The 17,197-nt window shown below is 41.9% G+C and overlaps 1 protein-coding gene across 1 annotated transcript; it reads right to left on the reverse strand.

Moving 5' to 3' along the window:
• Nucleotides 1-2,251: 2,251 nt before the first annotated feature.
• proza (protein Z, vitamin K-dependent plasma glycoprotein a) lies at nucleotides 2,252-9,745 on the reverse strand. The gene is made up of 9 exons (XM_029436715.1): nucleotides 9,601-9,745; nucleotides 8,225-8,362; nucleotides 7,346-7,506; nucleotides 7,151-7,175; nucleotides 6,948-7,061; nucleotides 6,722-6,853; nucleotides 5,547-5,662; nucleotides 5,350-5,467; nucleotides 2,252-3,234 (listed from the first exon to the last, which is right to left on the reverse strand). Exons 2-9 carry the CDS (start codon nucleotides 8,301-8,303, stop codon nucleotides 2,699-2,701), a joined length of 1,281 nt encoding a protein of 426 aa, XP_029292575.1. The 5' UTR covers nucleotides 8,304-8,362; nucleotides 9,601-9,745; the 3' UTR covers nucleotides 2,252-2,698.
• Nucleotides 9,746-17,197: the final 7,452 nt, after the last annotated feature.

The raw sequence follows: 17,197 nt of genomic DNA on the forward strand, positions 1-17,197 counted from the left end.
ATACTGGAACGCTCATTACACACACCGCACAAGACTTTAACTCTGTCAATCTGCCTTCCACGCTCAGACATACTGCTCACCCCCTACATGGAATCAGACATCACACAGACAGTTAATCCCTCCGAAAGTCTGTCATTTGATGTTACCCCCCCAGATGCCCCAGCCAATAAGCATGTATGTGCTATGCATACATACAAGCATGCACACACACACACACACACACACGCACACACACACACACACACACACACACACACACACACACACACACACACTGCACACAGACACACACACACACACACACACACACACACATTAACACACATGAACACACTGGGTGGGGAGGATTTGCGATCACAGCATGGAACTGTTTTGGGGGGTTTTGGAGAGAGTAAAGGATTATTGATTTAGTAGGACACTGGCCAGATGTACCCACATGACACATTGGAGTACAATTCAACTATTTGCAGCAAGCTTGTCCAGCAATAGTATAAATTGATTTGTGTGGAGTGAAAGGTTTTGCATTGAGTGCTTTCACTTCAGTAATGGCCTCGCTAATGTTTCTCTCCAGGGCCTTTTCATTCATGTCTAATATACTGTAAGTCCATCAATCTATCCACACAATGACTGACTTCTTTTCTGTGTCAACATTGCAAATCCCAGGTCTCATGGTCTGTCCCTGCTTTCTTGACCTCTCAAACATCTCTCACTCTGCCCCTTTTCCCCTCCTTCACGTCACATGCTCGTCTCCCCATTTGTCCAGATTTGTGGTTTGATTAATCAAACCGATGAAGTTGCTTTGATATTTAGGTGATACAATAAACTGAACTTTAAAAAAGCCTGATCTCAGCAGCTCAGAGCACATGAAGTGTAGCTGCTAACTTGCAGTGTGTGTTTATGTGTGTCTCTGTGTATATATAAGCTTGAGCATATAAATGGAGCTGGCAGGACCAGACTCAGGAAGGAAGGAGCTCCACTCAAATTAATCTCCACTGGATGGCCCAGTAAAGGAGCAGAGCCATTTTTGGGAGCAAGGAGCCATCTCCTAGGTGAGTACCATGGCAACAGCCAACGTGGGCCCCAGCTTTCAGAGCTGTCCTTTTCAAGCACCCGATCAGAAGTGGCAGGCCAGGTTTTTTTTGTTATGTGGCTTCTCTTACTCTCTCTCTCTCTCTCAGCCATTCTTCTGCCTCTCCTTTTCTCTTCCTGCATGACACGGTCCTGGCCTTGTTCACCAGGGAGGCTGTGAGAAGACTGCAGAGGGCGAGTGTCTGTGGGAAAATGTTGCCAGACAACACAGGGGTATGTGACAGGCAGGGCAAGCTAATATCAGCCGGGACAAAAAGGGAATGTTCAGAGCAATATTTGAAACTACGGTTGAAACAGAAATAGAAGAGATTCTTCTTTTTGACTGTATTTTATTTCTCCTTCTATTTCATTACTATTTTGTTCTCATCTGCATGTTAGCAGATTACAAGGTCAGTCAGTTGGTCCACTACTTTGGCTCAGACTGTAATATCTCCACAACCGTTGGATGGATTGCCTTGACATTTCGTAGAGACGTGCATGGCCCCCAGAGGATGAATCCAACTGACTTTGATGATCACCTGGATTTTTCTGTAGCGCCACAATGAGGTTGACATTTGTGTTTTATTAATAAAACGTCTCAACAGACTGGCAAGTTTTTGTGTTTAGTGCTAATTAGCAAATGCTAATGATAAACATCAAACCATTAGCATTGGTTCAAAGCACCACTGTGCCTACAGCCCCACAAAGCTGCTGTTTCTTCTACCTTTTGAAGCCTTTAGGTTTCATTTCTTATCACTATTGAAATTACTTCACTGAGTGAGACAGTTGTTCTCTCATTTTATATCCTAGTTTCATGCAGATAAAGCTTGTGATACGGATGTAGTGGGGGTTGTTTGGGGTCGTAGAAAAGCCCTTTTGTTTTCTTTACATTATGATTGATTATTTTATATTCTTCTTTTGTTGTTTATTTTTTATACTAATTTTTATTTTCTGCTAATGTCAATGTTTTTTTTTACCACAATCCCCTCCAATACACAATAGTGCATTTCAAGAGGCTAACCCTAAACTTAAAGAAATTTAATGATCACATTTTAAAATAAACAGGTCTAATAAGCCTTTTGACATCTACTTAGATTATCTAATGGCATTTCCAAATGTTAAGATAAATGACATTTCCATACTGTATACTTCATCCTGAAAAAGTGACAGAACTGACATCAGGTGTGTTGTTAGGGTTTATTACATTCATAGAACAGTTATTACCTGGAGTGTTACAAGGTGAGTGTCAACCAGTACAGCAGTCGCTAAAAATAACACCACATTAAGATTATTAAAAGGTATTTCCAAGTCACAAAACACATGCTGAATAATTCATTGCATTTCTTGCTGCTTCTGTCTCTGTGTTAATACATACAGAAAGCGCTTCTCTGTTTATGTTAACAGAGCGCCACCTTGTGGATAAATGAGGAAGTCCACAGAGACTGAAGGGATGCAATAACCTAGTTGAGACTACATGGTTACATTAGAAGATTGATATTATTAAAAGACCAGACGGAGGTTGAGCTTGAAGCACTAAATGAAAATCTTCATCTGATTCCCTGTTTATTCACCTTCATTATAATATATTTTCCATAAACAATAATCTCCATGTTCTCCCTGACGAACCCACCTAACGTGAACCCATGAGCTGCCTCAGCCAGCCTAGGTGGCGCGACACTTTCTGGAAGATGTAGCCTTTGCTGCAGTCTTGCCCTGGCGGCAGGCTGATCAACCCAGTGAGGTAGAACACCTCCCTGTACATGGTGAGCAGGGGACTGCCGGAGCCCATGGTGCAGTCAGCATTGGTCCGGGGAGTCGTGCATCCCATTTTGTTGGTCATCAGGTTGGGGTAGTTCTCCAGACACTGAGGCAGGCGCTCGTATATCAGTTGGTTAAGGGTGAGCGGGCCCTGGAAAGCAGATTCCTCAGTGGGTACTTTCCAGCCGGTGATCAAGGCCGGGTACTCTCCCGCCAACAGGACACTCTCTGCAAAGTCTTTTTCTGGCAGACAGGCAGCTGTCACTTCCTTCTTGAAGTTGATGCGGTCACGGAACTCAATCACAGCCAGGTCATTTTCAGGGCGACCCTCCACATAGCGCGGATGGACGTGAACTAATTTAACATACAGCGTCTGCTCTCCGGATTCATGGTTGGTGCTGCGCTTGCCTGAGGAGGGGCGAGTAAGACAAGACATTTAGGATGATTGTGCTTATAAATTTCATGCACACATAGACGAGTAGCATCAGCTGGCTCCCCGTTCAGTATCGAATTCCTTACAAGGAATTTTTATGTTTGTGTTTAAAGCCCTGCATGGTTTTGCCCCAGGCTATATTACAGAACTTGTATCCTCATAAAGTACCGCTATTAACCATCCCACGATCTAGACAAAAACCTTTTGGAGACGAGGCCTTCTCAGTAGCTGTACCAAGACTCTGGAATAGTCTGGCTGAAAATGTTTGTTGTAAAGCACTTTGGCACAAACATGGTTTGTTTTTAAAGCGCTTTATAAATTAATTTGACCTTAACATACTGACATGTAGAGCTGCAATGATTAGTCGATCATTCAAAAATGTGTTGATCGACGGGAACTATTGTGATGATAGAATAATGACAATGCCAAACCTTTTTTTGCAGCTTCTCAAATGTGAAGATTTAAAGGTTAAATGATTGGAGAATTTCTATTTTAAAGACATTGCATTAGGCTCTAAGAAATGATAACATATACTATTTACTATTTTCTGATGTTTTTTTTTAAATGTTGTTGATTAATTAAGAAAATAATCGTAATAATAATTGTTAGATGCAGCCCGACTGATAAGTGTGTCCTATGTAAACTGTGATCATTTGTAACTGATATCTTTGACTTTCATAAGCATTTTACACTCAAACATAGTGCTGTCACATAGTCTGCATACATAATCTGTATTGTGTAGTTGTGCTTAAAAGATGCACAGTTTTTTTAAATGATATTTAGGAAATAAGCCAAATTTATTCTAGAAATAGATTATACATGTTTTTAAAATGTCTACTGTAATTGGATTTTAGTGCAGACTCTCTGTCATGTATAATCTATATAATATAATTGTTCTTGTTGTTTGTTTAAAAATAAATGGGTATTGCATGTCCTTTTTATGAAAACGTGTTTTCGGATAATGGGTGTGATGATGTATCATGTAGTAGTAATAGTAGTAGTTGTAATAGTAGTAGTAGTAATAGTAGTAGTAGTAATAGTAGTAGTAGTAGTAATAGTAGTAGTAATAGTAGTAGTAATAGTAGTAGTAGTAGTAGTAGTAGTAATAGTAGTAGTAGTAGTAGTAGTAGTAGTAGTAATAGTAGTAGTAGTAGTAATAGTAAAAGTAGAAATAATGTAGTAATAGTATTAGTAATAGTAGTAGTAATAGTAGTAGTAGTAATAGTAATAGTAATAGTAATAGTAGTAGTAATAGTAGTAGTAGTAATAGTAGTAATAGTAGTAGTAATAGTAATAGTAATAGTAATAGTAATAGTAGTAGTAATAGTAATAGTAGTAGTAGTAGTAGTAATAGTAATAGTAATAGTAATAGTAATAGTAATAGTAGTAGTAGTAATAGTAATAGTAGTAGTAATTGTAGTAGTAGTAATAATAATAGTAATAGTAGTAGTAATAGTAATAGTAGTAATAGTAGTAATAATAGTAGTAGTAGTACAAGTAGTAGTAATAGTAGTAGTAGTAGTAGTAGTAGTAATAGTAGTAGTAGTAGTAGTAGTAATAATATTAATAGTAGTAGTAGTAGTAATAATAGTAATAGTAGTAGTAGTAATAGTAGTAGTAGTAGTAATAGTAGTAGTAATAGTAGTAGTAATAGTAGTAATAGTAGTAGTAGTAGTAGTAGTAGTAGTAGTAATAATATTAATAGTAGTAATAGTAGTAGTAGTAATAATATTAATAATAGTAGTAGTAGTAATATTAATAGTAGTAGTACTAATAGTAGTAATAGTAGTAATAGTAGTAGTAATAATAGTAATAATAGTAATAGTAGTAGTAGTAATAATATTAATAGTAGTAGTACTAATAGTAGTAGTACTAATAGTAGTAATGGTAGTAGTAGTAATAGTAGTAATAGTAGTAATAGTAGTAGTAATAATAGTAATAGTAGTAGTAGTAATAGTAGTAATAGTAGTAGTAGTAGTAGTAGTAATAATAGTAATAGTAGTAGTAGTAATAGTAGTAGTAGTAGTAATAGTAGTAGTAGTAATAACAGTGGTAAAGGAATGATGACTGTATGCGATTTGTCTACCCACCGACAACCACCTGGAAGTTGATGTATTTTGAGGCACACTGAGCTGAAGTCAAGACCATGTTCTCCTTCAGAATGACTCCGCTGCAGAAACCTGCAGACTCTGGGCTAACCAGAAGAGCCTGCAAACAACACAATGACACACAGCAATAAGCCCCTGGTTTATTGTGACATGTCACAGTGTGATGTGTGTGTTCCTACCTGCCAGGGACACTCTGTAGAAGTACAGATAAGTCCTTCAAAGTTGCTGCGAATGTTGCTGGACAATCTTCCATCCCACTGATTCAGACTGTTCACCTTACCACAGGGGAATTTGACTGAGAAAAGAATGTGAGATGGTTATAATTACTTTCTCTTATTACATTATTTCTCCAACTGAAATCACATTTAGTCATCCCTTTTTGCATTAAAAAATTATATGTTTTTTGTTTGTATTTGAATGTATAGTTCATAGTTTTTATTATTAAAAGGAAGAAAATAATGTCTAGGGAAATTTCAGAAATGCTCCTTCTGTCTCAGCTGGCTGGAGGGCGTGTGTGTTTGATTGACAGCAGCTGAAGTGTGTATCCCCTTACCTAAATCTGAACCAATCCTTATCGCTGACCACAAACAGTTATCTCTGCTACACCTAAACATAACTTCACCTAAGCCCTCAGTCCAACTCAGCGTAACCTGCCAACCTTCGATGGGGCACAAAAATATTAAAAATCATTCCGCGGACGGAATATGTTTTCATCCAGAGGGTGAGAAAAGCTTTGGGGATTCTGGAAATACCTTCAGAACAAAGATACCTTCTGGGTTTTTTTAAACATTGCCTGTTAATTATCTTGTAGAGAAACTAATGGTTACCTCTGTGACCTGAATGTTTGCTAATTCATGACAGGCACAAGCTGTGGTTAGTTCAGCAAGCTAAATTGCATGACGAGCAGGACTTCATGTTTGTCAGCTAGATGAGAAGGAGACTTTAGCAGGAAAGCTAAAGTCTGTGGCTCTTGTTTTGCATAGCAGGCTGCTGTCTGGCTCAGTGTAACCGCCTGCTCTGCCTACAATAAAACGCTGACGTACCTGCAAAGATTTGACTGGCTGTATGGAAACAAGGTACGCCTATAGATTTACTGCATTCCTGTTTACATACAGTTTATTCATCTTGCAATTACTGTACACCTGTCTAATATACAGAATTATTCGATTTTATATTTGATTTGTTTTTTATTATTATTTGTTTGATCATTGTTGGAGGGAGCTTGGGATTTTCATGACTGCCTTTCTGTAATTGCTGTGCATATGACAATAAATAAGAGCAGATATGTATACTATAGCAGAAAAGAAATGCATTTTTTATTTTAGTTGGACTCAAACACTGGAAACAGACGTACCTGCAGGTTCACACTTATTCCTGTCTGAGCTGAGCTTCCATCCGGGGGCGCAGGAGCACTCGTAGGACGTATAGCCTGGTTTACAGAACTGGGAGCAGCCTTTGTTCTTTTCCAGGATGCACAGAGTTTGGTCTGCATCGTGGAAACAGAATAGGAAGATTACAGCACTCACACACCAAATGAGAAGTGAATTAACACAGAGGATCACGCACAACATCCTCCTCACCCTTTTCACAGTGGACCCCTGTGAAACCCGACTTGCAGACGCAGTCGTAGCCTCCAACGCTGTCCGAACACATGGCTCCATTATTGCAGGGGTTTTCTGCACACTGGTCTCCATCTAAACACAAGATAGCAAGTCTATAAGAATATGTAATGTACTACTAATGACTGTGTGGTGATGGGAAATCATTTTAATGATGCACTTACCAATGTAGACAGCCCAGAAGATATCCTGTAGGAGAAAGATATGCACGATAAGTGCACAGTCCACAGAGGCATTTACACAGTGTACTCATGAAATAGAGGCAGACTTCAATATAGACAAAGCAAAGAGCAGGCACTGAGGAGGTTTGAGGTGAAAGGAAATGAGGAGGGAGTTAACTGTGAAGTCATGGAGCTCACCGTGCGGTATGAGTCCTGGAAGACCTTTCTGGCCTCCTCGTAGCTGCACACTCTCTCCATGCAAACCTGCTCAAGGCTGGAAGACGAGGCCGGGTTACTGCCGTCAATGTTCCTCTTATGACGGGAGATCACCGAGCTCGCCTGCTGCTTGTCCAAGAACACTGGAGGAACAGTTAATGTCTCAGCTGGGTTATCCACAAACAGACTGAACTACAGTTTGAAGGTGTTTACCTACAAAGAGGCTTGAAGCTGCGCAGATCTTGTGTCATTAGCAACTACCGTTTTTAAGATTTCCGTTTCACATTTGGGGTTTTTATCCCATTTGGGGTTTATCTAAATAACAATAATATTAGTCGACAGAAAAATGATCAGCAACTGTTTAGATTAATTAGATTAATATATTGTTTAGTTCCTGCTTCCCATATGTGATTATTTGACACTGTTCTCTGTTTTACTTCCTTGTATGGCTTTTGGACTGTTGTGACATTTTATAAACTAAAACAATAACCAAGAGACTAATCAGCAGATAAAATGATAAGAAAATAATCCATAGTTGCTGTATTACATTGGTTGATAAATAAATAATCAAGACAGTAATCATCACGAAGATCATACCTTTCCTATCCCATAACATGAGAAAAGGTTGTGCCTTAACAACAGGGCAGAAACAAACAAATCTGCAACCAAGAAATAGAAGCTCCAGTTTGATGAACAAGAAGCTCTTAGAAACACAGCAGAGAGACTCTGACATGTCATATACTCAGCAAGCTGCCATCTTGACCTCTTTTATTTCCTCACTTCTCTTTTCTCTCTCTAGAGCTCAGACTACACCAGCATCGAGCTCTGCAGACCCATCTGGCTCCATGTCGGCCCTCTCACCTGTGTGGGGGGTCTGAACGGCTGCCATGGCCCCCGCCAGCAGACACAGCAGAGCGGCAGATGTGGTCGAGGAACACATGATGACACTGAAGCGTGATCTGTGTCGAGTTGTCGGTGCAGCAGGATCAATGTCTTCTTCTACAAACAAGATTAGCACATTACAGACATGATGCACAGGATGATCGGAAAGAGACAATGAGATGCAGAAACCCCCTATAGAGTTAGGACTGCCCGGGTTCATTAAAGTGTTACTAGAAGATGAGGGCCACCTCTCTGGCACCACAATTATATTCACACATATGCTCCGTTCATTAATAAACAATAGAGTTATAGAGAGCAAAGACAATAACACTGGAGCAATAGATTCTTCAGTCAAATCATTCTAATGTAATTATGGAAGAAAACTTATGACTATTTGTCAATCAAGGATTTCTTAAGGGATCACACAGGTTTTGTATTTCCCAAAGTATGTTTCAGCTTTTCAGTATTTTGCAGTATTTTAAAACTAAAATGTTCAGGTTTTACACTCACCTTAAATTGAGAGCTTTGCTTAACAGCACTGGTATGATTTGTTAAGTTGAAGTCTTAAAAATGTATTTCAATTCAATAATAATGAACTGTTTGATTATTTATATCATAGTAGATAATTGTATGATAATCTATTAAGAAAATAAATGTGTCCTTTTCTGTAAAGTAAGTCATTTTTTAAAGATAGCAGAACATCACAAAGTGCTTCAAAAACATATAAGGCAACTAATATAAAAAAACAGACATAAATCAGAGTTAAAAGGATTAAAACAAAATTCAAATCTCCCAATCCCAATGAATGTAATAGCATGTTGTAAATGTGACTCAACCCTTATTATAATTATTGTGTTTTATTTGTTTAATAATCTATGAGTAAGGTTAACTAGTAAGTTACCTCGTGCTGTTTTATCGTCAATAATTGTGCAGTTTCTTTCTGCAGCAGGTCATTGATGCACTGCTGTCATATTGATGGGACTATCTGATTACACATTGTAAACAAACAGTGAAGGCCTCTTTAAGAATCTTATTTACGTTTTCAGGTCAGAAGACTACAATGCGTTTATTTTACGTTAGAGAGGTTACGCTTTCTATCTGCGTAGCTTTTTACCATCCTGATAGCATTTAGCTCGTGTGGTGTTACAAAACAAATGAGCCAGAGCAACTACACCGCATCTCTTGTGCTGCAATCAGGATGCTGCTTTTTCTACAAATTGCTAAATTGTTACATGTACAAAAGCATTTGATATTTACATATCCGTCTCTGTGTTTCAGGGCGGATCCTGTAGGTCTGAGTAACGGTACGAAACAACAACAATATCACAACAACAACAGTGATGGTCGGTACCTACCGCTTCAGACTGAATCAAAGTACCGGTCTCGTCTGGTTCCTCTCCGGTCCCTAAACACACCACACCCTCCTGCACAGATCGGGCCTATCGATCCAAAATAACAGATGATGACCACATCCGAGCCTGCTCACTGTTGTACTGCCTGTGGTGAAGTGTGATGACAAAGAGGAGCCACCAGAGGGCGCTATAAGACAGACTGTCACTGTGCGGGACAGAGCCTGCAAGTAGAGCCATACAGTAAAAGATAATAGGTAATAATACAATTAATAGGTAATGTTATTATTATTAATAATATGAATATGAATACACTTTATTTATAAAGCACTTTTCAAACAAGAGATGTAGCTCAAATTGCTTTACAAGAAGAAAAAGAAAATGCAACACATTTAAACAAGGGAAAAATCCATCCATCCATCCATCCATCGTCTACCGCTTATCCGGGATCGGGTCGCGGGGGCAGCAGTTCCAGTAAGGAACCCCAATCTTCCCTTCTCCGGGCCACATCCTCCAGCTCCGACTGGGGGATCCTGAGGCGTTCCCAGGCCAGTGAGGAGATATAATCTCTCCACCGAGTCCTGGGTCTTCCCCGGGGTCTCCTCCCAGCTGGACGTGCCTGGAACACCTCCCTAGGGAGGCGCCCAGGTGGCATCCTTACTAGATGCCCGAACCACCTCAACTGGCTCCTTTCAACGTAAAGGAGCAGCGGCTCTACTCCGAGTCTCTCACGGATGGCTGAGCTTCTCACCCTATCTCTAAGGGAGACGCCAGCCACCCGTCTGAGAAAACCCATTTCGGCCGCTTGTACCCGTGATCTCGTTCTTTCGGTCATGACCCAGCCTTCATGACCATAGGTGAGGGTAGGAACGAAGATCGACCGGTAGATTGAGAGCTTTGCCTTCTGGCTCAGCTCTCTTTTCGTCACAACGGTGCGGTAAAGTGACTGTAATACCCCCGCTGCTCCGATTCTCCGGCCAATCTCTCGCTCCATTGTCCCCTCACTCGCGAACAAGACCCCGAGGTACTTGAACTCCTTCACTTGGGGTAATGGCTCATTTCCTACCCGGAGTAGACAATCCACCGGTTTCCTGCTGAGAGCCATGGCCTCAGATTTGGAGGTGCTGATCCTCATCCCAACCGCTTCACACTCGGCTGCGAACCGATCCAGTGACTGTTGAAGGTCACAGACCGATGATGCCATAAGGACCACATCATCTGCAAAGAGCAGCGATGAGATCCTCAGGTCACCGAACTGCAACCCTTCTCCTCCACGACTACGCCTCAATATCCTATCCATGAAAATCACGAACAGGATTGGTGATAAAGCGCAGCCCTGGCGGAGGCCAACATTCACGGGAAACGAGTCCGACTTACTGCCGAGTATCCGGACACAACTCTCGCTTTGGGCGTACAGGGATTGGATGGCCCTCAAAAGTGACCCCCTCACCCCATACTCCCGCAGCACCTCCCACAGTATCACCCGGGGGACCCGGTCATACGCCTTCTCCAGATCCACAAAACACATGTAGACCGGATGGGCGTACTCCCAGGCCCCCTCCAGGATCCTTGCGAGAGTGAAGAGTTGGTCCGTTGTTCCACGACCAGGACGGAATCCGCATTGTTCCTCTTCAATCAGAGGTTCGACTACCGGCCGAACCCTCCTTTCCAGTACCTTGGAGTAGACTTTACCAGGGAGGCTGAGAAGTGTGATACCCCTGTAGTTGGCACACACTCTCTGGTCCCCCTTTTTAAATAGGGGAACCACCACCCCGGTCTGCCAACCCCTAGGCACTGTCCCAGACTTCCACGCAATGTTGACGAGGCGTGTCAACCAAGACAGCCCCTCAACACCCAAAGCCTTCAGCATTTCTGGACGGATCTCATCAACCCCTGTGGCTTTGCCACTGTGGAGTTGTTTGACTACCTCAGTGACTTCCATCAGGGAAATTGACGATGATCCCCCATCAGCTTCCAGCTCTGCCTCAACCATAGAGGGCGTGTTAGTCGGATTCAGGAGTTCCTCAAAGTGCTCCTTCCAGCGGCCGATAACCTTCTCAGTGGAAGTCAGCAGGGTCCCACCCTTGCTGTACACAGCTTGGATGGTTCCTCGCTTCCCCCTCCTGAGGTGCCGGATGGTTTTCCAGAAGCACCTTGGTGCCGACCGAAAGTCCTTCTCCATAGCTTCTCCGAACTTCTCCCACACCCGCTGCTTTGCCTCTGACACGGCAGAAGCTGCCGCCCTTCTAGTCCTTCGATACCCTGCAACTGTTTCCGGAGTCCTCCCGGATAACATAACCCGGAAGGACTCCTTCTTCAGTCGGACGGCTTCCCTGACCACCGGGGTCCACCACGGTGTTCGAGGGTTACCGCCCCTTGAGGCACCTAAGACCTTGAGACCACAGCTCATCACCGCAGCTTCAGCAATAGAGGTTTTGAACATCGCCCACTCAGGTTCAATGCCCCCAACCTCCACAGGGATGGCTGAAAAGCTCCGCCGGAGGTGTGAGTTAAAGATCCCCAGGACAGGGGCTTCCTCCAGACGTTTCCAGTTCACCCGCACTACCCGTTTGGGTTTACCAGGTCTGTCCAGAGTCTTCCCCCACCCCTTGATCCAACTCACCACCAGATGGTGATCAGTCGACAGCTCCGCCCCTCTCTTCACCCGAGTGTCCAAAACATGCGGCCTCAGGTCAGATGATACGATTACGAAATCGATCATTGACCTTTGGCCTAGGGTGCTCTGGTACCACGTGCACTTATGAGCATCCTTATGTTCGAACATGGTGTTTGTTATGGCCATTCCATGACTAGCACAGAAGTCCAACAACAAACGACCGTTCGGGTTTAGATCAGGGAGGCCCTTCCTCCCAATCACGCCTCTCCAGGTGTCTCCATCGTTTCCCATGTGTGCGTTGAAGTCTCCCAGCAAGACTACGGAGAAGAGCAAGGGAAAAATTGGACAATAAAATAGACAATAAAAAGACAGTAGATGATAAAACATATAAGTGAAATAAAATAACAGAGTACATTAAGAATCATAAAAATTTGATCATTAGTATTAACAAATAAATAGGCTATAAGTTTTCAGCTGTCGTTTAAAAAGGTTCACAGAGCCTGCGTCTCTTGTTGCTTTTAGTAGGGTATTCCATCATTTTGGAGCATAGTTAAAAAGAAAAGCTGCGCTGCCTATTTTCCTCAAGCGTATAATTGTGTGTATTTAAAAAACCCAGCAGTAGATTGCAAAGGATGATAAAACCAAGTCTGCAATGAAAGTCGGTCCAACACCATTAAAAGCTGTAAAAGCAAGTTGGGCCAGCACACATCTTACAAAGAACAGATAAGATAAGATAAGATAAGATAAGATATGTGAAGAAAGACAAAGACAAGATAAGATAAGAACATGTCCAAGATGCTCAATGCAGTTGTTCCTAACGTGGGGATCACGACCGCCAGAGGAAAGATAAATCTGAGGAGTCACCAGGTGTTTGAAGGGATAAAAAGGTGTGCTTATTGTTGTGACTTTTCTCAAATTTGTGCTTGTTCCTTGTGAAAAAATATGAATACTTCACCTCTTCAGGCTTTATAAATCATTCTAATGGTAAATGGTAAAAAGATTGCCTTTTTTATAGCGCTTTTCTAGTCTTTGTGACCACTCAAAGCGCCTTTACAACACGTCAGCAGTCACCCATTCACACACACATTCATACAGAGGCAGTGGCTACCATACAAGGTACCACCTGCTCATCATGATAAACATTCACACACACTCACACACTGTTGGTAATGCCATCGGGAGCAATTTGGGGTTCAGTATCTTGCCTCAAGAGCTTTTCAACATGTTGGCCGCAGGGGGCTCTGACCACCGACCCTACATCCTGAGCTACAGGAGGTAGAGTGAGAAGGAAAAGTCACTCTTTGGTTGAAATGCTCATGATTTATATCCACATAAATGCCATAACCTGTGGTGAGGAGTCACAAGATAAAACATGCAGTGATAGTTTGATAACTGTTTGTCTATCTGTGGCCTTTGGTCTCTGCAGAAATATATACGTATTTGGCTGGAAAACAAGTGCTAAATGATACACCCGGGCATAAGCACACATGCATAAAAAAAGAGTGTGATTAGAATCAGGAACTCCTCTGATGTGCACACTTGATCAAACAAAATGGGATGCTATCTGCAGTGATCAATAGGAGAAGCTTAACTGCAAACAAACACACTTGAGCCGATACAATAGCAAACAGCAGATGACCAGATTTGGGCTCTACACAAATCAGCAAAAGCAGACAAGTGAAAATCAAAGTGAAGGGAAGGATAATGGAAAGTGTTGAGAAACTGAGGGCAGAGAGGCTGTGAGGCTTTCAGCACAATGAAGAACAGTCTCATATATATAACAAAAAAGAGGAGAGAGAAGATTTATAAAAACATTTAGTTCACTCAGGAGGAGTCATGAGCCAGTATTTAGAGTTGTTGCATATTTAATCTTAAACTTTGTGATTAGCAATTCTTGGTTGGTGATGATCAAACACACAAATGATAAGAGCTGCTGAAACTAAGCCATCAAGGCTACGCTTTCCAAATCCAAAGTCCCTCTTCAGTGGCCTTATTTCAATGGGATTGTTTGTTGGAGCAATGTAATTTGCAGACAGGGCCTTGGGGCTTTAGTCTCAGCTGCAGCCGTGTTAAATGTTTCCATTTCCCAAGTCTAATAACAAAGGTTTTTATCAGAGCCTGATCGGACCAGCTGGTCCCTGGTGCTGGACAGGGGCAGGAGCCGGACTGCCCAGTCCAGAAAGACTCACCCAGGGATGGGGAGAGCGGATGGAGAGCCTGCCCCGACATGGGCTGCAGCTAGATGTGTAAATGATTACGATTGTGATAATTTCCCTAGTGATTGTGGTCTGAGGTGAAATCCAAAATAGTTTTAACATGTTTTAACATGTTCATACATGTGCAACATTATATGTTGACTGTGAGAGTATGCACCGTTTGCATGAGCTGGAGTGGAAAGCCTTGCATATCTCCCCTAATTATCCATCCATTTCTTTCTCTCAGTTATGTTTTATTCAACATCCTCCTCTTGTATAGTCTCTCTTGCTCCCATTTCTTCTCACCCCTCTCATTATTCTTTGAGTGTCGTCTCCAAATTGGAGTGGAGCAGGACAGAAAGAAAGGCGCAGCGCTCACGTGTGACCTCACTGACCCATTCCTCTTCAAATTCACGGTGCAATTTTGCAGGCATGCTGAACAAACAGCCATCACAGAGGGTATCTATAATTAATGTCACTTGACAACTTTCTGATGGATACAACAGGCTCGAGACGAAATCCCCGGGACTCCCTGCATGTTGGAGTCTCGATTATTCTCCTTGCATCTAATTACCTCCTCTGCTTTTCATCACTTCTTTAGCACCATGGCTCAAGGGATGGCAATGTCCGTCTTTCGGTGCAGCACTCTAGACTGAGATATCTCAACAGCTATTGGATGGATTGCCATGAAATCTTGTACCGACATTTATGGTGCCCAAACGATGAATTGATCCCATGAGTTTTTGTCTTCTAGAGCCACCATCAGGTTAAATGTATGGCCAAATACCCAAACTAATGACATCAGCCTCAGCTGTACTCTGTGTTTTGTGTAAATTAGAAAATGTGAACATGCTAAAATGCTAAACTAAGATGGTGAACATGATAAAGATGATGCCTTCTTAACATCAGCATGTTAGCATTGTCATTATTAGCATTTTAGTAGGCTACAGTTAGCATTTAGATCAAAGCACAGCCTCACAAAGTCACTACTAACCATGGCTGTAGACTCTTTGTCGTCTCACTTTCAGGGTTGACGTCACGTCATCGCCTCCCCATTTTCTCAGATTTTATGCTTGATTCAGGGACTAAAATGTCTAACGAAGGTGGTGAACATTATACCTGCTAAACATCAGCATGTTAGCATTGTCATTGTGCACATGTTAGTTATTATTAGACCATATATGATGTCATTTTTAATGTGTCACATCCAGATATTCAGCAACTGTCATATGCAAGCATCCCACACCATAAACCGCGAGGTTAAACAGTTTCAAAACCACAAGATCAGCTTTGTTCTGCTTAGTAACTAACCATAAATGTCAACATACAAAATGACTACTGTGGCTTTTGAGGCAATAACACAAGTTTGGTTTTGCATGTTGGTGCATGTGATTGTTCAGTTGAGTGTGGGGGCCGCAGATAATGTGTGTAATGATGATGATAATGGTTTAATAAATAATAATAAAAATAATGGTTTGTTGTTCTTTCCAACTGCTAACCTGTTACATGTATTTCTGCAGGAAGTAATGAGGTCAGCTGGAGGTATGACCACGCTCCATAACCAACAATGCACAACAACCATCACCTGCCCTGGTTTGGTTTGCAATGTATTCAACATTATAGTTTTATTATAAAAATACCCTCACACATGTACAGTATCGGTTGTCCTGTATTGTATCCAACAGCAAACAACAACAACCCGCACACAACACAGTCACGCCTATATCAAAGCGCCAGAAGATTACATGTAATCTAGTTTGTGTGACAAGGACCAATGATGATGTTGTAGTAAGTACTGCAGAACAGGCAGGCACTGCCCCTGTGGGGGTCTTTCACAGCGATACTAGCTACTCTTGAAGAATCACCTTCCCCTGTCCCACATTTCTCCGTGATCAATTCATGTCAGCTGGCCATATTTTATTTAACACTTAATTGCGGCGCTCCCTTCCCTGCGTCCCCCGCAGCTCATTTGTTGACATGTAGGAGAAAAAACAATTAAGAGCATGCGATTGCTCCTTTACACTCTTCTCACCTTCCCTCACTTCTTTGCACTTTTGCTTCTCTTTCCTGCATCTAATTCAAGTGGCTTTCAGCAGAAACAGGTCAGACATTTTATAACTGTTTCTCTAATTAATTCTTCCTTTCATACGGCGCCTTCCATCTGATAGTTGAAGGAGACTCAAGTGATGCCATAATTGAAGCTCCAAGCAGGTTTCGAGATGGTCCTGATCCTCTTTTGTGATCCCCTGCTTTGTGACTCATGAGTTTCTTCCACAAAAATCTCTTTCTTTGTGTCTTTAATCTCGTCTGCCCTCAGGTCCTTGCCACAGCCATATGTGCTACCTTTAAAATTATATACTGTATCTCACTCAGACAGTAGAAAAGAGCGTGGTTGTGCTTCCTCTGACCGGTGAAGTGGTGGAGTAGGCCTTGATTGTGCTGAAGAGGCACAGAGAGAGCAGAAACACAGCTGACAGTTCTCTAAATGGACATGATTTTTTCTATACTCAATGCAAAGCTCCTTTGATGTCTACTTTCTGCACATATCGAAACACCTCAAAGCCCACAGGAGTCTGCAAACCATTGCCATAGTAACAATAATGACTACTATGAATCCACAAATCTGACTTCATACAGTAAAAACCACAATATGGAAAAGTTGTTCCTGCATCATGTCTATAGTTTCACAGTAGTTGATGTAGGAGAAAGATGAAGGCAGAAGGACACAGACATTAGTTTTCAGGGGAAGAATGTGAGAGCTGAGAAAAACACCTCAGTGAGGTTTGGAGTA

Source organism: Cottoperca gobio, chromosome 8 (genome assembly GCF_900634415.1).
Source record: "Cottoperca gobio chromosome 8, fCotGob3.1, whole genome shotgun sequence".
Lineage (NCBI taxonomy): Eukaryota > Metazoa > Chordata > Actinopteri > Perciformes > Bovichtidae > Cottoperca > Cottoperca gobio.

Bases quoted from the DNA above. Each gene is read 5' to 3' on its own strand.
- proza (XM_029436715.1), bottom strand. From the start codon at position 8,303: ATGTGTTCCTCGACCACATCTGCCGCTCTGCTGTGTCTGCTGGCGGGG. The intron at 6,854-6,947 runs GTGAGGAGGATG...TCCACGATGCAG, and splicing joins AGGGGTCCACTGTGAAAAGG to ACCAAACTCTGTGCATCCTG. The intron at 5,468-5,546 runs GTAGGAACACAC...TGTTGTTTGCAG, and splicing joins CTACAGAGTGTCCCTGGCAG to GCTCTTCTGGTTAGCCCAGA.